The sequence below is a fragment of the Malurus melanocephalus genome, unplaced genomic scaffold (assembly GCF_030028575.1).
Source record: "Malurus melanocephalus ecotype Western Australia unplaced genomic scaffold, MMel_1.1 scaffold_840, whole genome shotgun sequence".
Taxonomy (NCBI): Eukaryota; Metazoa; Chordata; class Aves; order Passeriformes; family Maluridae; genus Malurus; species Malurus melanocephalus.
The window spans coordinates 8,328-31,884 of NW_026624072.1; the positions used below are offsets into that span (position 1 = coordinate 8,328).

The following is a 23,557-nucleotide window of genomic DNA, read 5'->3' on the forward strand; positions in this document are numbered from 1 at the left end:
CAGGGTCATCACTGTGGGGCTGGAGCTTGGTGTGGGCAGGCAGGGTCATCACTGTGGGGTTGGAGCTCAGAGTGGGCAGGAACAGTCCTCTCTGTGGGGTTGGARCTTGGTGTGGGCACACTGTAGGGTCAGAGCTTGGTATGGGATGTCCCCAYCCTGACGAGCTGCCCATGTGATGTCTCTGTCCCTCTGCAAGCGTGGATGAACCTTCCCAGGATGAACACAGCCCTGAGAGCAAACCCATCTTCCCCCTTGCAMAGCCAAGAGAGCAGCAGAACTGCAATTTCCACTTGAGACCGTGTTTTGGGTTGGAACATCTGACAAGACAGCAGAGGTGGAGAGGGAGCTTCTTTTTGTTTATTCTTTTAATCTCGGTGCATCTCTGCCTGCCCGCCTGAGCGATGCTGTGCTGTCCTTGCCACGCAGCTGATCAGTAATTGTTTCATCTGCAGATTATTTCCTGCCTCCCCCTGCCACTGTTTCCTCCAAGATGCCAGTGAATTGGATGCTGCTATTAGCAGCCTGTGTTAATTTTCCCTGAAGATTGCTCTGCTGACTGCAATTGTTGGGACTAGCAACAACTTCTCATTTGGGTTTTAATTAAAAGTGTTGCTCTAAATTGTTTGGTTTTGACGTTTSCTGCTCAATCTTGTGCAGCCCTCGGAGGTGACCAGGCATTGCCTCGTGTCCTCAGGGAGCTCAGGATGTGCTGGACATGTGGCCACAAAGAAATGAGCCCCAGGAAGTGGGGGGCTGGGTCTGTCCCCATCCTGTTTGGCAGCAAAGAGAAGCTGGAGACCCTCTCTGATTTACAGGTGATGCTCCCCAGGTTTGTACCAGAAGGATGGTGAGAGAAATCAGATCTCAAAGCAATCCCAGGTCAGATTGGATGGAGCTCTGAGCARCCKGRTCTGGTGGAAAATGTCCCTGCCYATGGGAGAGGGGTGGAACAAGATGATCTTTAATGWCCCTTCCAGCCCAAAGCATTTGYGATTCTGTCATCTCTCCAGGCTTTCAGAGGATTCTGCCACTGGGGTCCCCCACTGGGAGATTCAGCTGCTCCCAGCCCCACAAGTTCCCTTCTGAAATCACCAGAAGGAACTGATCAGCTTAAAATAAGCTTTTTCTTGTGCTGCTTTCTCCCCCCAGGGTTTTTGCTGCATGGAGACCGGGGTCAGGGCTTTGACAGAAGCAACACTTTGCTGTTGCAGACTCRGTGTCACGTCTGGCTGCCCCAAACCCTGCGTGTTTCCTGTAAGGTGGCTGTGTTTGGGGCAGCTTTACAAATTGCATTTTATTTCATCAGCTCGCAATCAGCGGGGTCACCTCCCTRCCCGTGTTACAGCTCGCTCCCGCTCCCGGGTCTGCTTGCCTGGCAAGAAAATGTGAGCAAATGGCTGCAGCGTTACCAGACATGAACTCTAAATATTAACATCAATTTATGAACTGTATCAGCGCGGATCAAAGGGATTCCAAGACGGTTTTACGGCGTGAACGCTCTTTGCATGAAGAACTAATAAGATTCTGGAGGCTGAAGTACATCATGTTTTTACCGTGGCTTTGACAGGCTTGTGAACCCGCTTGGCTGCTGCCCAGCTCCCCCAGCCCTGTGCCTGCCACAGGCATTCCCAGCTCCTGGGGCAGCTCCGTCTGCAAGGGAAACCAAATTCCTGTTCCCTCTCCTTTGCAGGATTCGCTGGAGCAGAGCCAGAGGGATTKGGGTTGGTGTTTGGATGGTGGCAGCAGCAGTGGTTCTTGAATCCTGAGAGAGGCAGGAGGTGCCCACCCTGGGCAGGGAACATCTCCTGGCACCCTCTGAGCTTTRCCAACACCTTTTACCCTCAAATTTGGGAGGAATGCCACATCTTTGTCCAGCTAACCTGCTCCCTCCCATAGATGGAGAGATGCAAATGTTGGCTTCTGCCTTCGTAGAACAAGCTTATCACAGCCCCTCTGTTCTTTGTGATGTGATTTGATTTAGGCTGGATTTCCCTGAGCCCTTTTCTGATATCTGGAGAGCATCACTGCTAAAGAGCCCCAGGCTGCAGCGTGGGAGTTGGGAGATACAGAGCATTAAGGAGAAGCTTTTTTTTTTTTTTTTTTTTTTTTTTTTTTTTTTTTTTTTTTTTTTTTTTTTTTTTTTTTTTTTTTTTTTTTCAGGAGTCTCATTTCTGTCTCAGCCACTGCTGGCCCAGATGCTTTCTGAGGACAGAGATGTGCTCTTACCAAGAGCTCCACAATTATCTTGTCTAATGCTGCCATGGGAGATCTCATTGCAGCCTGAGCTTGATCACAAGGCAGRGAGGGCAGATCCCTTCTCACTTGGGTTTGGGAAAAGCTGGCTGAGCCATCACCTGCCTTATAAAGTTAACTAGGTGTGTTGTTTGTCAGAAGCTCAGCCCTGGAGAAATCAAGACTGACTGACAAGAAAACCCAAAGAAAGAGTCTGTCAGAATGATCAAGAAAGAGCTGTTTAACGCTTTAATTGTAACCCTGCTCCTCCCACAGGAAAGGTKGTTCCAGTCTGAGCTGTAATTACACACGGGCTTGTGTTGCTAATTGACTTCTGCTTGCCAGGGTGGAGGAGCTCTGGCAGGGCTGGTGATGTTCTGAGGGGATGGTTTTGGTCCTTGTTGAGTTGGGGATGTGAGAGCCCATGGGTGCAGTTCATGTGTTGAAAATACAACCTGGGGCCAAGCACTGTGAGATGTAAACTGGGAATACTTCAGCTGAGGGAGGACTGAGTGCAAGGTGTGTCCATAGGCTTGTGCTGTTTTCAGATCTTTCCATCATAACTTTCTGGTTTAGCATTTCCCCTTGTTCCAAGAGTGAAATAATTGGGGGGAGAAAAAAAAAAAAAAAGTGGCTCGTCTTGGATTTGAACCTGGTGTGATACGATCCCTGCATTCAAACTAGACCACAGAACTTAGAGTTTGACTTAAAATGATTTAAATTATTCCCAAATTGCCTGGTTTTGTGCTGAGCAGGAGAGGGATGGTAAAGCTGAGCACTGTGTTAATCTGTGTGTGCTATCTTGCCCCAAGCCCCATTTTCTTGCTTAGGTCAGTACATGGGTATCCTGGGCATCCAAAATCCATCTGATTCTTTGGAATACCCTAGGAGAAATTTAAGAAGCAGAAGTTTTCATGCCCTGGAACCAGGACAGGAGAGGGAGAGCTGATCAAGGGGAAGAGCTGATAGGGGAGGAGTTCTCTCTTTGGGCRATGTTCTTTCAAGTTTATCATGGAWAAAAAAAGGGTCTCTAATGAAATCAAATAGGGTTATTCTTTGTACCTATAGAATGAAGCAAGAGGGATCATCTTTCCTCTAGAAATCATAAAAAAGTCTGTAACAGGATTAGAATTGTATGATAGTATAGGGATGGATACATTAATAGCAACCTATAGTATGACCTCCCATTGCTTCCCAACACAAATACTAATTTTAGATGAAAAGGAGTTTGCTGGCCAAGAAACACTGAATGGACCAAAGATTACAAAAAGAGCAGAGGGAGGAAGAAATAGATGTTCTTCAAAAAAAATTACGTTTTGATCTTTTCCCTTGAAAAGAAAGAGAAAGGAAAAGCCAGACCCTTTTGRCTGCCTTTTGGGTGCTTTGTTCTTTTCCCTTGTTGGATATCTCTTCTGAGCTGTTTTATCCTGTTGTGTTCTTGAAAATGATTTCTGAAATGTCAAAACTTCAAGCCTCTTTTGTCAGGGCTTAAGCAATTCCACTGAACTTTGAAGGAGACCCCAGCATGAGAGACGTGAACTTCTGACGCCGCCTTAACTCCTCCRGCTTTGATCAGTGCTGGGGAAGGAGCGGAAAACACACACACAGAGAAACCCAAACAAATCAATCCCCTGAGGGGTTGCTGGACCTCGTGGAGCTGGGAGGGGGTTGTAACTGTGTCCTGGTGCTCTCCACGCTGCTCCATGGCATTGCCAACAGCATTTGAGGGACATGTCCTGCAATGGGTTTCCTGGGAGGTGGTGGAGGGTGGAGAGTTGTTGTTTTGTTGCTGTGTTCTCTTGTTTGGTTGATGGTTGTTTTACCCTGAGCCCTAAATGTCTCTGTTGAAGGGGGATTTCAGCAAATTTTTGAGTGGGAATCTCAAAATTTGTGTTTAGGAAGCCACCTGGGAGGTTGGCAGCCGAGTGGATGATCCCTCCAGATCTTCAGAGAGTGTCAGCGCTGGAGTCTGCTCTGGGAACTGAAAGTGTGCTTCTGATTGGGTGTGGGGGTGATTTAGAAGGGTCTGAAGTGCTTGAGGAAGGTTTTAGGAGGTGGTTTGCAGTGGGTTCTACACCCCTCAAGCCCCCCCCATCACTCTCCTACCCTCCATCAAGACATGCACGTTGGGGAAAACAAGCCCAGCTGATCTTCCCGGCAAGCTGCAGGTGTTTGAAACAGCTCTTGCTTAGAAAATGTTTGTTCTCAGTAGTGTCTAAAAAGATTTGTTCCTCAGCCTGCCCTTTGTGAACTTTCCAAGGTGGTTTTGATATGTGCGCGACAGCGACTTTTTGAAAACTGCTTTCTGTGTGGGGATTCTTTGAAAGCGAAGAGGAAAATTTTGTGAAAAGGCTTTGAAATCAACAGAATTTTTGCTTTCAAAATATTTGCAGAATGCCTTTTCCTGTTGTTTATTTCCCAGACAAGCTATGAAGGGGTCAAGAATGGGGTGTTTGTTTGTWTGTTTGTGTTTTCAATGGGAGCGAAGGTGATGAGTGTCTGTGAACATCTCTTGAAATCTTAGCACACACTCAGCCTCAGAGATGGGAGAAGTTTCCTTGCTGGGAGTTATCYTCTCCCTCCTCAGAGGAAGGGAGGAAGGAAAGGGAAGAAAAGAAAGGGAAGGAAGCAAACTAAACCCTTTAATTTCCCCAGGTTTGGGTTTTTTTTTTCAGGCTGAGGTAGAAAAATCTCCAATTTACACTAAGCATGAATTCAGGAATTTTGGATTCAAATGTTTTCACTTCTGCTTTTCAAACAAACACACAAAAAAAAAACAAACCTGAAAAACCTGATAATGAGGATAATTTATCAATCAGACTTACTAAAATCAAATTAAGTAATTAATCTTCAAAATATCTGGAGTTGGTATTTTGGGCTGGAGCACAAGTCTGATGAAGAGCAGCTGAGGGAGYTGGAGAAAAGRAGGCTCAGGGGTGACCTTTTCACTCTCTGGAACCCCCTGACAGGAAGGTGGAACCAAGTGGAGTTTGGCCTCTCCTCCTAAATAACAATAGGAGAGGAGGAAATGGCCTCAAGTTCCACCAGGGGAGGTTCAGGTTGGATAGAAAGAAAAATTTCTTCCCAGAAAGGGTTTGTCCAGCCCTGGCACAGCTGCCCAGGKCAGTGGTRGAGTCCYCATCCCTGRAGGGATTTAAACAGCGTGWGGATGTGGCAYTTRGGGACATGACCTGGTCACCTTGGGAGARCAGTTRGRTTYRATGGTCTGAGAGKTCTTTTCCAACCTAAATAATTCCACATTGGGGATCTCCAGAGGTCCCACCTGACCATGGGCTCTTTCCCTGTCTGCAGCAGCTCCAGGGCCAAGATGCTGTGCCCGCTGCAGCCACCTCCATCTCTCTGAATGTTAATGATGTGTCTGCTTTGTGTCGGGTTTGCTTCTGTTCCTTCCAGSCTGTATTTTAACCAGAAGTGGGGTTCATTAAGTAGGGATTTAATCGAGAGCTGCTGGTTTCGCTCTTCRGTCCTTGGGTGCAGAGGGAGTTGTCTGTAGCCGAGTCTCAAAACAACTTTACGTGCTTCCCAAGCTTTCCTCTTTATTAGGGAGCTGCAAAAATCAGGAGGAAAACAAAATTGACGGGTTACTGCACAGACACCTACACGTAAATAGTAAACATTCCCAAAGGGTTCACGATGCTTTTCTGTCTGGTAAAAGGAACCAGCAATTGTTGTTATTGTTATTTAAAGCTATCTTTAAAAATTCATCCAAAAGAGTAATTAGAGATAGAACCACGTGGCTCTGAGAAACTTCTTTGTGCTCAGCGTTTTTGCTCTTTCCAGTGGTGCTGRGGGGTTTACCCAGGGATTTGCTGCTGTGTCTGATTGAGATGTATCCTGCAGCCTTGGMGGGGCAGCTCCTGCCTTGCAGTGTCTCCAGAACTGCAGGAGCCTGAGCCTAATTCTCATTTGCTTGAGCAGTCAGTGCTTGGCAGSCTCCACTGGCTTGGAGTGCAGAGATACATCTCTGAATATGTTTGTGGTAAATAAACATTCAGAGTGTCAAAGAATGGCATTTATGTGAAATTAGGGCTTGRATTTGGGTGGTGCTGAGATCTTGGGATGCCTGAAAATGAGGTCACTCCCTGGGATGCTTTGCTTGCTTTATCTTTGCATGGATGAYGTGGGGCAGGATGAGGGTGAGGAGGGCTCCCTCTTGCAAAGCATCAGRGATCTTCTTCAAAAGGAGATCCAGAGTTTGTGTTCARGTAGGTTCCTGTGGRGTGGCTGCTGCTGTGGGTTTATTGTCCTGCTTTTTTTATMTCTTGGCTTTCTTCAAAGTAAGTTGGTGCTTAGAGAAATGATGTCACAGTCCTTTACTAAGGTCAYGAGCCTGAAAGTTTCATGATGATAGGCCCTGGATCTATGGACTTTCTGTCCTTGGATAATCTCTGAGAAAGAGTTGAATCTTCAGACAGTGGTTGTGAATTTTCCCCACAATGCAAGTCCTCACACTTAGTGGAAAGGTGGCTGTGGGTTCCTGGGCTACCTGGCAGCTCCCCTTGCCCATCCTTCCTTGCAGGTTTCTTCTCCCCTCTTTTTAGAGGGTTTTACCCTGGTAAGTTTTGCAAAACACCACTTAATGGCAGAGGTTTTTTGGCTCCCCTCTGATCTGTGCAGCACTGTTATGGAGGCAGTCTTATAATCAATGTAATTGAAGATCAGAGTTAATGAGGACCTCTGTGCCTGCAAAATCCCCCAAGCGATGCTGGGCCTCAGATGTTAGATAAGGAAATGATTGGGCTGAACTGAAAATCTATTTGGCTAATTAGATGATGCATATTCCCAGATGCCAGTGGGGAAAAATACATTTCGCAAAATAAAGAAGCGTAAGATTTCATAAGAAAATATTTTTGGCAGGAATTCACTTCTAACTCACAGGAGGGAGAGGGTGGGGGAGTGTCTGGTTTGAGAAAACTCAAACAAGAAGTTGTTTGGGCCAATTCACTCACCTTGAGCTGAGGATGTGAGGTGGGAGCAGCCCAGGTGTGCCCTGAGCTCCAGGTGCCTCCTGGACACCTCCTCCCTGAGCTGGGGCAGYGATGCTCTGATTGCAGAGCAGAATAATTGCACTGGCCCACATTTCTGCAGAGAGTGGGAATCAAATCCCAGCAGTGTGAGGGTAGGGAATGTCTGGGCAGTGAAGAAGGTGGATCATTTGCTGGGGCACATTCCTCTAGAGAGAAATGATCCAGTGAAATTCTTCGAGTCCAGGTGTTGGTGAACTCATTATTATTTTGCAGGTATTGTCATCACAACAGCTCCTGAAGARTGCAGTGCTCTGATATAGGGCCAAAACGCACCTTTGGGTTTTTTTTCTTTTAAATTTCCACACTCACCTAACACACTTTTTTTCCCCACTCCCCGCAGGCAGCAGCTTCGTTGTGAGTGAGGGGAGCTACCTGGACATCTCTGACTGGCTTAACCCAGCCAAGCTGTCCCTGTACTATCAGATCAATGCCACGTCCCCCTGGGTGAGAGATCTCTGTGGGCAGAGGACCACTGATGCCTGCGAGCAGCTCTGCGACCAAGACACAGGTAAGGGAGGCTGGGGGAGAGTGAACACCTTGGAAAACCTGGAGATGTGAGGGAGGAGGGTTTTGGATATTTTGATGCCATCATGGCTCAACTCTTCTATAACCTGGTGGCATAGGGAACTGAGGGGCACCAGCAGGGTAACACTGGGGTGATCCCCATCAGCAAATTGTAAAGGAGATGAGCACAAATGGGAATTTGAAAGGGTGGATCTACTCRTTCTGTGGTGTGGCAGCTGCAGGCATGTGGAGTTCATCTGCTTCTGGCTAGAGAGGTTTTGATATTTCCAGTCTGGAAAACCTCTTTGTGAGTTTACCCCCTCTCCACCCCTTTCCTCTCTGGCCATTCCACTGCAGAGCACCACGGTTCCCATCCCACAGCCTGGTGCTCACCAGGGCTGGATCCATCCTCCAGCCCTTCCTGGTGCAGCTGTGAGCTTCTTCACCTTTGAATGAGTGTTCTGCTTGTGTCACAGTCCTTGCTGGGACTCAGGTGTGGCGCTGGGTACAAAAGTGTCACCTTCCCTTCTGTCCTTGTTGGAGGACACATGGAGAGAGATGCCGGAGTCTGCAGTGAGCCAAACACACAGAAAACAGCAAATGTGCAACTGGTGAATGAGGGGAGGGGGTCTCTGTGGGTGGGAGATGAGTCTGAGACTCCAGCCAGCAGCTGGCCCTCAGGAGGGGACATTTCCTCAGCTGATGTGGCTGACAGGAGCTTGCACAGKAAGGTGGCCTGGGGACTGTGCTGTTTTCTTGTGCTGGGGAGTGCTGTGACTCGGGTGGGACACTTTCCTGGTGCTGTGGGGACAAGTGTCCCTGGTGCTCCTGGCCTGCTGAGCGTCTGAAGAACACCCAAACCCAGATGTCCTGGCAGAGCAGTGCCATCCCAGATCCGCCCTGGCCCTCTGGGTGAGCTGCTTCCCRCTCCAGTTTGTGTGTGAGGCTCATTTCTGCAGTGTCTGGTCCTGCCAGAGGGTTTGAAGGATGGCTCACTTTGCAGAAGGATTTTCCTGAGCCTCCCAAAGCCCCCRACTGTCGTTAACACACGGATTAGASTGAGAAATCCTTCAGAGTCATSMRYGCCTCATGGGATGGTGGGGTGACCCTGTTCTCATCCCTCCCTGCTCAGCTGAGATGCAAATACTGAACTTGGTCTTACAAACTCATTTTCCTGGTCAAGACAATCTTCTCTTCTTGGTGCTCCTGTTCCTCAAGGCTTGTCTGCACAGAGGCACTGCAGGCACGGCTGCAGCAGAATGGTGACACTGGAGGAATTCCCTGTGCTGACAGCCCTGGGCATCACCTGAAGTCCCAAGGAAGGCAGGRAGGTGACAACAGCAATGCTGCTGGCAGGTAGATTTGGTGCAGGAGGAGGCTTTTCTCATCCAGATGTCACAGAGCAGAAGGGTTTTTGTTTCAGGCATTGGCAAAATGCAGCGGGAGAGGAAAGATGCATTCAGCTGTGCCCTGGCTCAGAGGAGCAGAGAAACAGCTCTGCCTGCAGCAGAAACCCCAGGGAGAGCCTGGATGGAGCCAGCCCAYGACCTCCCTGCTGGAAGAGCCCCGTGGGTGCCCTGGGCAGCCCCAGCCTTGGCCGCGAGCAGGGCTGGCTGGATCCTGGTGTGGCCTCTGCTGCGAGGAGCAGCCGCTCTCCAGTGCCAGCCCAGCTGGGCTCCCGCTGTGTCCCCAGCTCCCAGAGCAGCTTGTCACTGTTGCTGGATGACCCAGCTCGGGCAGGATGTGTCAGATCGTGTTTGCAGGGAAGGCAGCGATGCTCGTTAYCCCGGGAGCAGCTCTGTCCCAGTGCTGTGCTGGAGCTGAGCCTTGGCAGCTGCTCCACRGCTCCCAGCCCTGCTGCCCATGGTCCCTGCTCACCCGTGGGCAGCCTGGATCTCAGCCCTCAGGTCCCTCACCTGAAACCTGTCCATGGGCTTCTTCCTCCTCTCTGCAGCCTGGGAGTGTGCACGTGGATAAACCAGAATTTTTCTCCTGGCTCTGCTGGCTGGATCTGCATGGATGGAGCAGGACTGGCTMATGGGGCTGCTGATCTTCACAGCTTATATCTAAGACTCCCTACAGAGGTCCACATCTCACAAGAACTGAAAATTAGGCCTTTGGAAGTACCTGCTTGACCCTCTATTCCAGGACATAGCCCCACACCTGCTCATCACCATTGACCAGTGTTTAACTGGTGAGGTTTCCCCACCAGGCTGGGGCAGGCTGTAACCCCATGACACACTGCACATAATTCTAGATTTATATTTAATAATGTCATCCTATTTTTAAGGGTGATTTATTTTTATCACCATGAGAGAGGAAGGCCTGTGGTTTTACTGCAGGACATAAATCCTGTCTGGATTTCAACCTTTTTGGGTCAGGGATTTTATCCTCTCAGTGAGCATCCCAAGTGCAGGGTGCCAGGGATTCCCTTGCTCTCTGCCTTCTCAGGCTGGACATGAGGACAATGGAAGTTTGTCCTCTCTGGAGGTTTAAAGCCTTAAAAGTTGCCCCTGGGAAGAGCAGCAGAGCCAGAATTGAGGTCCTCCAGCACTTTCATGGCTAATCTGGTTTCAGCCTTTCCCTTGGAGCCACTGTTCATGGCAGTGTGAGTCCAGCCTTGTCCCAAAACTTCCTTGCTCCAAGGCAGATCTCTGTGGGCAGGAGCTGCCCTTGGTGACAGTGCCATGAGCTCCTGACTCACCTTTGGGCTGAGAGCCCCAGGCCACACGTGCTCTGTCTGGTGAGACTCAAACTCTGACCTTTCCCAGCACTGAACACTTCTTTGGGCTGGAGTTTYTGTCTGTACAATATCCTGACTTGTGACTCCGGACATTGAGCACTCCTTCAGTGTGAAGAATCATTCCCAGTGAAAAGAGAGGCTCTGAAACACTAGGAAATGCCAAAATCCACTTTGTTGCCTGACCTTAATTTGCCTTCCCTCTCATCTCTGTCGTGTGACTCACTCTTTAATTAAATGATTGCTGCCCCCCTGACAAATCTAAACCTGTGTTGCAAAGCCCCAGCTCATCAGAGCATTTCAGAGGGAGCACTGACATCTGCACACGAGCAAAATGTCATCTCCCTCATCCCTTCTGCCTTGGAAACAGCCAAGCTGGTTGGTCTGACTGCAAATCCAGGAACAAATGGATGCTGATGGGGGGTTCCTCCCTGCAGAGGTGACACGGTGACCGTGCCCAGCTGCCACACTGGATGGGACAGACACGTCTCAGGGGCAGGATGTGCTCCTTGGCTGGAGATGTTCATCCAAAACGCCCCATCCTCCTGGCAGRTGCTGCCTGTGCTGTTTGAGATGAGAGCAGGGGAGGTTTGTTGTCCTGTGGGACTCGCTGTCAGCTCTCCTCGCTCTCCATATTTTGAGGAGATGCAGGGAGCGCTGCCGGTGCCGCCGCTCGTGCCACGCACTGGGATACCCCTGGGTAAAATCCAGGAGAGCTTGCTGCCTCTCTGGCCTCCCTTCCCAGCCTGGATGGGAGCATCCCTTTCCAGCAGCATATGCAAATCCTGATTTGTGAGCACAATTACCTGCTTTGTATGCACAAAACCGATTCACTTGCACATTCTGTGGGCACTGCTGGAGAGACCTGCTGGAGAATCAGTCCCTCAGGGCCAAATGCTGGAAGAAACAGCCTCTGATTTTGTGCTGTCAGGCTTGCTGGAGCAGTGGCATAAATGAGATGGATAGCTACCTTGATTAGCAGGTGTAAATGTGTGGAATTTTTTTTTTCCCGTCTATAAATCAGGGGGTTCTTCATCAAAATTCTCTCATTGCATCCACAATTGGTGGCTCCCCCTCCAAAGCAGTAGGCACGAGCAGATGAAATGTAGTAGTAGCAAAGGTTCTTTTCTGGAAATTGGCAGGAGGAGATTAAAAAAAAAAAAAAAATAAAAAAAAAAGGGTTTCCATCATCGTCCAAATGGGCCAGTTTGTCACCAGAGCCACAGATGGTGCTGCTGTCTGGGTAGGACAGGGGTGTGTTGTGGGCAGGAGGCAAATAAAAGTCGTTTTTGCACAGAGCTATTTTTTTAAAGGCAACCTGTTAAGGGGGATCTGGAGGTTGCAGAGCCAGGCATGTAAATCAGGAGATGACACCAACCTTGGCAAGGGTGTGTTTGTGTTTATGAAAACAGCCACCCCTTCCCATAGTTCAGTTTAATACCGTGCAGGTCCTGTGCACATCAAGTAATATTTGTTTGTTCTCGTGCGCTGCTGCTATTTCCACTGTTGGAGGATCCYGGTGCCTTTATTGACTTAGACTTTTATAGGATGAGGTTCTGTCTCTCTAAGGTATGGAGTTTAATAACTTGGTCAGAACCCATGTAATATGCCATTCCTTTTGCTGTGGCAGCACAGCTTGCCTGCTGCACCAAGCAGGGCAGGAGGCAGTTAACTCCCCAGCTAATTTAGCTCCAGCCTGAAGTGTTACACATAAACAGCAATCAAAACTCGTGCCTGTCAGGGGCCAAGTTCAGGTTATCTGTGCTGTCTTTTCGCTCTCATTTTCTGCCATTAGAGTGTTTAATCCTGCAGCTGCTAATGTTCTTGTAATGGCATTTCTRTGCTTGTCTGAAGAGCACGGGGAGGAGGGAAAGGGATGGGTTTTGATGTAGGGAGCTGTTTCTGAATGCATCCYCCTGACTGGGCCTGTCCCACCAGCGCTGCAGGATTRAACACTCTAATGGCAGAAAATGAGAGCGAAAACCTGCCAYGGCCAGCTCTGGGGCAGTGCCCTGYCCAGAAGGTGACAGCCACTGCACACAGACCACCCTTGGAGCACCCTCGGGACCTCTGTCTGCTTCCTGGCATCAGCTCGTGTGTTCCTTGGAGCTGARCAGATGATAATGAGAATTAAATCTGTGCAGAGCTTAAACTCAGGTGCAATCCTTGGAGGTTAAGCTTGTGATGGATGAGGGTGAGGAGGGTGGCTTGCAGCAGGGGGAGAGGAAGGATAACTGTCAAACTGACTGCAGGTTTTCCCTCYGTGCTCCGTGCCAGGTCAGCTGGGYAGGAGTGTTGAGTTGYTGTTCCTCRAGGGCTAAACTGCTTCAGGAAAAGTTGCCTTTCTCAYTCAGGATGAAGCAGAGGCTCAGGTTTGGAAAGTGCCATCCCCGAAGAGCAGGAGCAGCAGGTGCCAGGGGTAGAAGAGGAGATTTTCAGAGAGCTTCACCAGGAGGTTGGGAATATGGTGCTGCAGCTTGGTGGCTCAGGGGCACTGAGGATGCTCTGCTCAGGCTGTGTGTGTCCAGAGAGGAGGGGACACCAAAAACTGGGATTGCACTCTGGATCCCTTTGGGTGGGAGAGGCAGCCCTGAAACAGGAGAGTTTGTGCCATGCTCACACAGCTGGAACGGTGTGTTTATAGCCCCACAGCCTTTGGGGTCAGGCTGCCATTTGGGCTCTGGGCTTGTCCCCAGGATGTCCCTGTGCAGCTGGGGCACAGCCCTGGCACAGTTCATCTCTCCAGGACAAGGTGAGTGCCAGCATTGGAGGTGCTGCCATGGAGGATGGAATCACAGACACAGGAGAAGGCTGACGAGCAGCAGCTTTGCTCCAGCACTGCCAGAGCTCCTCCAGCTCCTTAAACAAAAGTGCCAGTGACAGCACAGAGCAGCTTCCCTGGGAGCACAGGGACTCAGGGAGCCTCCTCAGCACGCTGTGGGTGGATTAGGGGGATTCTCGCAGCATTATCACCAGGATCGGCTCTCTCCCTAATGAGGCTAACGGGATTATCCTGCCATGCCCACGGTTCATCACACAGCCCTGCTCTGCTGCTCCCAGGCACGGGAGGGTGTGGGTGCAGGGTGAAACCCTGTTCTCCATTCCAGCAGGAGAGTGTAATGAAGAAATAGCTCAGCAACTTCCAGCTTTTCTATTTAAAAAAAAAAAAAAAAAAAAAAAAAAAAAAAAAAAAAAAAAAAAAAAGAGAGAGCTAAAGCCTCCACCTGTTCAATAACACCCTGGAAATAGTGTTGGACCTCCAGAGCTGAGCACTGAGAGCTGCCCTCATTTATACTGAGTGAACAGTGATCCATCCTTTGGCTGGAACAGCTGAAAAATTGCTGTGGATTATCCAACGTGGTGTGTGCCTTGTGAACACAAAGGCAGAGGAAGCACTGTGCCATAGGCAGGATCCTTGTGGGGTTTTGGCTGTGGGAGCAGGATCCTTGTGGGGTGGTGGCTGTGGGAGCAGGATTCTTGTGGGGTTTTGGCTGTGGGAGCAGGATCCTTGTGGGGTTTTGGCCGTGGGAGCAGGATTCTTGTGGGGTGGTGGCTGTGGGAGCAGGATTCTTGTGGGGTTTTGGCTGTGGGAGCAGGATTCTTGTGGGGTGGTGGCTGTGGGAGCAGGATTCTTGCATGGTTTTGGCTGTGGGATCAGGATTCTTGTCCTGGGGGTTGGTGGCTCCTGATTCATTTGTGCTCCCGCAGCAGCCGAGCGCTGCACGGAGGCGTGTGCAGGACCTGTGGAAATTGCATCCAGCTCCAGGTGCAGTTATTTGTCAAACTTGGTTACTTTGGTTGACTTTGGCTTCGAGCTCAGCTCRAATCCCAACTTAGCTGCAGCAGGGCTGAGTGGATGGCTGTGTTCATCTCGGATGTGGTTGCTTTGAACAAAGAGGATTTTGTTTGGCCTTTTGATGATTTGATTTGTTGTAGCAGCAGGTTGAAAAACTCACCCTAAAGAGGGCTTGGAGGTTCAGGARCCCCGGTTTCTGCCACTCCAGGAACTTTTTCGGGTGTTTGTCATTCCCTGGGGGTTAGCCAGGCTCAGCATCCTCCCTGGCTCAGCATTGTGCCTGGGAAGGGTGGGGACAGATGGAAAATAACTGAGTAATTTGGGAAGGTAGATGCTGTTGGGGAGAGGGCAAAAGCTCCTGAAAACCTGCAAGAGCACAGCAAGTCCTGCTGTGGTTTTTGGAAGCCCATTTATCTGTTTGTGGTTCTAGATAGAGGAAGAGACCCTAAACCATCTGTCCTGAGGTGATGGAATCCTTTCTCTTCCAGCAGATTGCAGCRCTCAGCTGGTCCTGTGCTCAGAGCCTTCCTATCCAATTTCCAAAACTCTGCCAAAGGGGTATGGATCACCCTGGGAGACCTGTGGAAAGCTGATCCCCCCTCTCTCCTGCCCTGGATCTCTTCCCCAGCCGGTGCCACCACTTACCCTCTCACTTACTGAAATAAACCTCCCAATAAACCTCCCAATAAAGCCTCGAGCGCCGGCTGTAGCCGCTGAAACTCCCGGATTGGAGTCGATAAAATCAATATTTCTGCAGGTTTGATAGAGTTCCTCCTTCCGACGCCAAAGTGACGGATCAGTGAACAAGGCAGCAGACAAAATAAACCCTCCTGCACCACGGGAAGGGTGCTCACCACCCGTGAACCACCATGGGAGGAGGCTTTAGGGCCATGGGATGCTGATCTCTGTAGGTGCTTTTTCCTTCCTTGCTCTAATTCCTGAGGCAGGAGCCGGTGCCCCACGACTCCCAGCTCTGCTTCGCCAGCACTTTGAGACGTCTCTCATTTGCAGAGCACATATTTGTTATGTAATAAGTGCCAGGAATTAATGATCCACAGCGCGGCTGGGGAAACTTGCGTACTAAGCACCCAAGGAAAAGAAATAACTTTTCCTTTTTTTTTTTTTTTTAAATCACTGATGGAGCCATTAGGACCTGTGTTTTCTTGCACCGAGCCTGCCCCAGCCCCCAGGCACGGCGGGGCCGGGCGCCACCATCTCTCTCCAAACCCTTTCCCTTCGGAGCAGCAATGTTCCTGCCGCTCCCGTTATGAATCATGAGGTTAGCAGCTTTTGACAGATCATAAATCAGTGCTTCCAAGTCGCTAGGACAAATCCCAGGACATTTAATCTTTAATATTAGACGCGTTTGAGGCAGTGAATATTTCATGAAGGTGCTGTTGCATTTTAGCACATCATTAGCCGTCTCTTTTTTCCCCCCACCACTCTTGCCTTTTTTTTTGCTGCCTCTCCCTTCCCAGGCGTCTCTTCCTCAAAAATCTCAGTGGTTGAATCCCCGTTTCACTCCCTCCTGACAATAATGCTCTTTACTGTAATCCTTGGGAGGCATTTTAAGAACTTGCTCAGGATCCCGAGGAGCAGGCAGGTATCTGCCAGCCTTGTCACTGTGATGGGGGTACCCATCTCCCCAGCATCCTCCCCAGGTCCCCACCTCACCAGTGTTTACAGCTCAGCTCTGCTGCACCGTCAGGCACGATGGGGAGAGGAGGGGARTGGGGGGAGAAGCATTGGCAGCAGCTTGTAGCAGAAACTCCACGTGCAAATCCAATTAATCTCTTGATTTTGCTGTTTCTTGCTCCGGGTTATGTATTTCTACCAAACACTGAATCAATGTGGGCCAAGTGCAGTCGGGTTTCTGGTGTGGGAAATGTCTTCTGCTGCTGTCAGAAGGGAGGAGCAGGGTGAGGCAGCACCCAKAGAGTGGAGGGGGTGGGACTGGGAGCCCCTTCAATCTGGGATGGGGGCACAGCACAGGAACTGCCTGTGGAGGATGGAAATTGGGGGCTCTGCATCTTTCAGTGGCAGTTTGGGCTGCAGGAGACTCTGCTCTCTTGTCCTGGTGCCAGGTGGCAGAGCAGAGGTGGGAAGGGGATGTGGGATGGGTTTGTGGTGTCACCTCAGGGATTGCACAGGGTGGACACTGCTCTGCCRAGATCCCTGCTGAGGAGTGAACCCYTGACTGCAGGACTGCACAGGAACACGGGTCAAGAACACACCTTCTGCACTGTGAAAGCCCATCCCCAGCTTCTGTGGGTGCTGCATCATGTAAACACCTCCCTCAGAATACCTACAGGTTTCTTGCAGCTTTCCACATCTCCTTCTCCACACCTCTGGAGGTTTCTGCAGTCCACAGTGCTCCAGGGAGCAGGAGTGGCTGTGAACAAGCAGAGATGGGCAGCAGGGGAGGAGGGCCCGACTGTGACATGCCTCAGGGCCAGAGACATCTCATCTTCTCCTGTTTCCTTGCAGGGGAGTGCAGCTGCCACGAGGGGTACGCCCCTGACCCCGTGCATCGCCACCTGTGCGTGCGCAGTGACTGGGGACACAGCGAAGGGTGAGTGGGGACAGCAGCAGGGGTTGGTCTGCCCTGGCTCCCACGGCAGTGAGGAGCCCACTTCTCCTTCCCAGTGATGATCACTGCCCAGGGATGTGCTCAGCTGCTTTTCCCTTCTCYCCACCCAGGCCCTGGCCCTACACGACGCTGGAGCGGGGATATGATTTGGTGACAGGAGAGCAGGCGCCAGAGAAGATCCTCAGGTGAGTCAGGGAAGAGTTCAGCTGGGACATTTGGGAAGGGAGAGCCATGAGGACATCCCAGTGGATACAACCTCTTGGYCATTCCCAGCTCCATCTTGTGCTGGGATTTGCCACCAAGTGCCATTTAACCCTGACAGACCTGAAGGATTTGTCCATATTCAGCAGGAAGGGAGAGGTTCCCCTCTTGTCCCCTCAGCAAACGTGAGGGCAGCGTGCACAGAAACTCCTCCTGCAATAAAAAAGAAGAGTTTTCCCATCCCCACATTCTCCTGTCACATCTCAAGTCATTCYTCCCCCATTTAGCTTTCAGGATGAGTCCAAATCCCTGACTTATCTCAAGGTGCCACCACTGCTCTGATTTCCAAGTGGAGGGCCAACATCCTGTGGACACTGCTCCTGTGTGACGTGTCTGTCCTTATCCCAGGTCCACCTACAGCTTGGGTCAAGGGCTGTGGCTGCCAGTCAGCAAGAGCTTCGTGGTTCCCCCCGTGGAGCTTTCCATCAATCCCCTTGCCAGCTGCAAGACAGACGTTCTGGTGACGGAAGATCCAGCAGATGTCAGGTAGGAAGCAGATTTCTCATTTTCTTCATGCCTGAGTGCCTGCGCYGCTCTTGAAATTGTTATTGAGGATGCAGTAATTTCTATGATGATAGGTGTGATTAATTTCTTTCCAATAAGAAATCTGATGTGATTGCTCTCTGGGCTCTTTGGGCTGATGGGTCTAGGCCAGGCCTGAGTGTGTAACTCTGAAGTCTGCCATACAGACAGGTGAATTGGTAGGAACCTGTGGCAGGACAATTTGGAAGTGGCTTAAATGCAATATTGGATTGCAGTGCTTAAATGGATGCATTTWCTGGGATGGAGGTGCTGTCATCTCCAAAACTCATACCTGTATCACATCCACCTGGCCACTGATAACTGCTGGGATGCTCTTGAAGGGTGAAAGGCTGTGGTTTTCATCCAATTATTGTACAATTAGAGGGATTTTTTTACCTTCTTAGAATTTAGTAAATGCCTGGATGTTTCACTGATCACCTTTGTGGTGGTGGTTTARTTTACAAGGGTTTAACTGTGAGCTGTAAGGGTTTAATTCTGAAGGCATTTAGTTGGTTTTCCCCTCTCTCCCATTAAATTAGGATTGAGCATGTGACTGCTGGGTGCTTGGGACAGTCTGTGGTCCCTCTTTCCCTCCCTCCCTTCTTGCTGCTTTCTCCTGTTGACTCCAGACACCATTTCCCAACTTGAAAACTCTTGTTTGTGTTATGAATCCCCTTCCTGGGTACCAGCAGGATCCTTGTGTCCCCCAGCCCTCATCCTTGTCTTTTCCCAGAGTGACGAGGTGCTGGGTTTCCATTCCTCTGTCCCATATCTTGGCAGGGCCGTGGTTGAAGCGAGTTCTCACAAAAGCTGTGGCAGAGCCAGGACTGGCATCCAAGGAGTCCTCACTTCCAAGTGTGTGTTTTTGTTGCTAATTAGTGCTTGTTCCCTCTCCTGTGAAAAGAGACCAATGGTACACATCTATCACAATTTGGCTCTTTTAGGAGCGTTGTTTTTCTTGTCTGCAGCAACTTCTGCTTTTCATTTGAGAAAGGGAAGGGCTGCCTTGCTTTATGCTAACATTTTCCAAGCCTAGGTGCCAAGAGAACATTATTTCTTTCTTTCCTCCTCACATGTTCATTAAAAGTACCTCGGTGAAGGTAGAGGCTCAGAAGCTTGTTTTCTGCTCCAGTGCWGTAATTGTCTCTGGGCACTGCTCCTTGTGGAAGAGTCTCTGTGGGGATGGATGAGTGCCAGGCAGGAGGAGGGGAGGTTCTGGCACAGAGGCAGTTGCTTGCTCCCCTCATAAATGCAACCTGGGCTGAGAATTCCAGGTATAAATATTGGAGTGGCTCAGGTGGAGTGAGGGAGGGGCAAGTTCACGGCGCTTGTATCTTACACACAGGAGCTGCTGAATTATTAAAACTTTAATAAACGCAATAATAAATATTTGATGCTGAATTATGGAACGTTTCACAGATACAGTGAGAAGCGAAAAGCAATCTATTATTTCTGCATTAGAACTGAATCTCTTCTCAAACAAGGATCTGCTCAGGATCCTCAGCACCCCGGGGTGGGTGGAACCCTCTTCTGAGGTTCTTGGGTGCTTTCATGCCATGAGAAAGGTACTTTTGGAGCTGTTTATCTTGCAGCCTCTTTGCTTTGTCCCTCTGGACTGACAAAAGCATTGGCAGCGTCTTAAGGGAGCAGTTTTGGTGGTTCAGATGTTCAGGTGGTGGCCCTGATGTCGAAAACAAGGCTCACCTGAAACGAAGGCCAGACAAATTAAGAGAATAAAAGCAGACAAATTTAATCCAGGCCTACAGGTACATTCAGGGCAAACAAAGCCTCCTCCTGAGGCTACACCCAAAATGGACCCTGAGACACGAGAACCTCCCCTTTTATAAGTTCTGTCTTATTAACATATTGAGTCTCAATTCCCCAATGATAACTTCAGGTGATGGTGTCGCCCACCCCAAACTTGCTCCCCCCCAATTCTCTGTTGTTTCCATATTTTGGGGGTCTAAGACAGCAAAGTGTCCTTGGATTCAGGCTCAGAGAGGAATTGTTTTGTCTAAAGATAGGAGAGCAGTAGTTTTAGTGCTGTACTAGAGAAGCACAAGAATACAGATAAATGAAAATATAGAAACTGAAAATCCTAAGGCTGTGGGGCAGCATGTCAGATGAGCGGTGAGGTGTCTGTGTGAGGTGTTCAAACACAGCCATCCCTCTGCCTGGAGGGCTCCTTTTCCTGRCTTTGGGACCGTGGTAGCACTGCAGCCCCTCATGCTGGGAGCTCCTGCAGGTGAATCACAGAATCATCCAGTGTGGAAAACACCTCGAGGGTTGAGTCCATCCTGGGACCAATCCTCACCCTGTCACCMAGCCCAGAGCACTGAGTGCCATGTCCAGTTATTTCCTGAATATTTCCAGTGATAGGAGCACCACCACCTCCCTGGGCAGCCCYTCTCAATGCTKGACAYCYCTTTTTCAGTGAAAAACTCTTCCTGAACGTGCAGTGTTTRTGCTTTAATACARTCTCATGTCCGTGGCAYRGGGCAGACCCGGGGCTGTGTCACASCAGCTGCAGCACAGCCCTGTCTCAGCACCCACCGTGCCCTGTTTGCTGCCCTGTAACACTCTGATGGTGCCTCAGAGCTGTTTCTTCTGTGTCTGTAACAACGAGCGTGCTGCATTCCTGCAGACCTTTCATTAGTCTGACACCTTTGGCTCCGGGGTCGCTTGTCTTGAAGAGTTTAATGGAGGGAAATTGCAGACAGCCTGGTTTGGAGGAAACAAGTGATGAAGTCTTTACAACTCACAGGGTTAAAGGTTCAAATGTGGTCTGGAGTTGTTATGAAGATGCTTGAGATGCAGAGGGACAGTGGGGCTCGGCCTCTCAGCAGCTCTCCGGGGAAATGCTGACTCCAGTGCTGTTCTCCGTGTGTTTCACTGCTGGGCAGGGCAGCAAGCTGCACTTTGGTGGGTGGGGATGAAGGGCCCAAACCTCGTTCCATTTCTGCAGCTGAGTCACTAGAGAAACCTCCTGCAGACAGGAGCCAACAGGCTTCGTGCAAAAATCCCACTGGGAATGCTCCAGGGGCTTCAGGGGACAGGACACGGGAGCGTGCAAAACTTGATGCTGAAGGTTTTAGGGCCATGCATCATAAATTGAGAATGAGAGTGCTTAGAGTTAATGAAACTTGCATATATAATTTATCAGTGAATTTATCAGTGACTTTACTGAGCATCCCTTCCCTGACCCCAGAGTCGGATCCTTCATATAATGATCACATCAGTYGCACTCCTGGGACTGGATCAGCCACACTCACGGTGACCTCTGTGTTCAGAGGAGGTTGGCTGGCAGTGCTGCAGGGCTCTCCCCACACTGGGCAGACTGTCCTTGCAGCACATCTCCTGCCAGGACAAGAAATCCCAGTCCCACCTTACCTTGCTTGTTTTCAAAACCCCTTTTTGTTTCCCTCTCCTCGTTTCTCTCTCTTATCTGTATTTCTCCCATAACGTGGTGTTAAACACAGCAATCTGCAAAATTTTGTTAAACAAATTACTATTGGGTGTTCAGTCCTTCTGCTGGCTTTCCCTGGATACCTTGCCATCCCTGTGTGGCCCTTAGGAAGGTACAGCCTGTCCTGTGGGACCAGGAATTGCTCTAAATGTGGCAGTGTATGGTGAGAACCCACTGCCCCAGCACCGAGCATCCCTGCTGGGATAATAGAAGCGTTCCTGCAGGGGATAATAAAAATATCCCTGCAGGGGATAATAAAGGCATCCCTGCAGGGGATAATAAAGGCTTCCCTTGGGGCACAGTCAGGATCCAGAGGAGGGGCAGAGCATGGCACCGGCAGCGCCCGATGGCCGCGGTTCACTGTGCCACCCGCTCTCAGAAAAGTTGATAATTTCTGTGGAGCAGCTATAAATCAGAGGCACGAGCCTCAGCTGCTGCCTGACATGACATACAGCTCTATCGTTATGGCAACCATAGAAACAAATAAAAGCCCTGCCTTCGCTTGACAAGCCTTTGAGATGTCCTGATGGAGAGACAAGTGTTCAGCGGCAGAATGAATTCTCTTGAACTCGCTGTCGATTCATCTTCGTTTTGCTCCCAAGTGAGCCCCTTTGCTCTCTGAATTCTTTGCCAAAGTACAATCAACTGGATTTTTTTATTTCTCATTTTTTCTCTATTTGTTTGTTATTTTTATTTTCAATTCTCTCAGAGGCAGAGCACTCTGCTCCCCAGCTATGTGCCCTCGTGAGTCCCGTCCTCTGTCAAGGATGGGAGCAAGGCTTTTGCTTCTTGCCCATGGCATTCAGCAGCTCAGCCCTGCTGTGCTTTCACAACCTCACTGCTGCCCCAGCCTCACAGGGGYTTTGCAGTGATATTTTGCAGGGGTTTTCTAGTGATTTGGACACTTGTGATTTTGTGATCACTGTGGTGTGAGGCTCCCTGGGAGCGGAGGAGGATGAAAAGTGGATGAGAAAAGGCAAAGGGAATCTGGGCCAGTGGTGTGGAAACAGCTTTGCTGTCCCTGCTGTTGCAGCAGCAAAACTCATCTGTGTGTGCCTTAACCTCCTGCCTGATCTGCAGGGGCACAGATGAATGGCTGTGGCTGCAGGTGAGCATCTCTCAAGGTCAGGACATGGGCTGGGCTGGTCCCCATGGGATGGGGTTTGGCAAGCARGCAGAGGGCACCCTGCCAGCTCTTCCTGCCGTTTGTGCAGGAGGTGCCATGGGAACTTGTCCCTTTTTCCCCTCTTTTCTTCCTTCTGCCCCCCTGGAGCAGAGCAGGCTGTGATTTCTGGGTGCTCAGTGCCACGGGGGCACCTTTTCCCAGGGTGTTCCTGAGCAGGGTCCTGTGGAGCTCCGGCAGAGCGTCCTGCTCTGTTGGGGCCAGTAAAAAGGTGTGAGTGGCTGCAGGCAGTCGGTGGCTGTGATGAATGGACAGCTTTGCACGAAGGAGCAAATTGATCATTGCATCAGCAGGCACAGCTCACTCATTTCTGCAGAGAGGGCAATCCATTACTGTGCACACCACAGAGACCTCACCACCCCCTCAGATAACATCCCTGTGCTCTGCTGGGGCTTCTGATCACCCGGAGATTCTGATGTCTCTCAGGAAGTGGTGAAGAAGCAGCTTTCAGTGCTTAGCACAGGATAGAGGCAGCCTTTGGCTTCATCCTCGGGAGAAAAGGGACAGATGCTCCACACAGAGACAGCCACCAGYCCCTGCCCTGCAGCTGTCAACTGAGCTTCGTCCTGGCTGCTCACCAGGATTTTTCCTCCTCCCTGCCTCCTGCTGTGATTTATGAGAGCAGGTTAGAGGAGTCAGGTGCGTCTCACTTYGCCACGGGGTGACTAAATGGAGATGTAATCTTGCGGCAGCCACCGAAGGGTGKGAGCAGCAAAAGAGGAGAATTAGGGGAGCAGCATGATGGGGAAATGGGGGCAGAGAGAAAAGGGGGAAAGACAAAACCTTGAAGTTTAAAGTACCCAGGAAATATCTAGGGTAGGTCAGAAATGAAATGTGGATCACTCAGCACCTCTGGGAGGCTGCAGGGATCTCACTGCCCTCAGCCTGTCTCTTCCTGGTCCATCAGCAGCCGTGGCATCTCCATKCCCAGAATCCAGGGAACATTTCAGCCTTCTCTGCTCCTGGGTTTTTAATAACTCCTGCTGCAGTAATGCTGAGCTCCACTCTCTGTGCTCTGTTTGTGAACCCACTGCGTTTCTGAGGTCTTAATGCTGCGCTGTAAAACTGCACAGAAAATGATCAAACCTCTCAGGGACAGGGGATGTAAATTTGGGCCTGGCTCGTTGGCAAATCCATCACAAGGAGCACCAGCTACAAGTTTGGCAGCTGAGCCATTGCAGCTCCTTGTCCATGGTGCCGCAGAGCCCAGGAGGG

General features: G+C 50.1%; 1 protein-coding gene across 1 annotated transcript in view; it reads left to right on the forward strand.

Annotated features, from left to right (window-relative positions):
• ASTN2 (astrotactin 2) overlaps positions 1–23,557 on the forward strand; it is a 166,287-nt gene that overhangs the window by 4,304 nt on the left and 138,426 nt on the right. The window contains exons 2-5 of the mRNA XM_057385552.1: positions 7,621–7,788; positions 16,808–16,892; positions 17,021–17,095; positions 17,520–17,657. Of these exons, the coding sequence (XP_057241535.1) occupies positions 7,621–7,788; positions 16,808–16,892; positions 17,021–17,095; positions 17,520–17,657 (466 nt within the window). The remainder of the gene's footprint in view (positions 1–7,620; positions 7,789–16,807; positions 16,893–17,020; positions 17,096–17,519; positions 17,658–23,557) is intronic.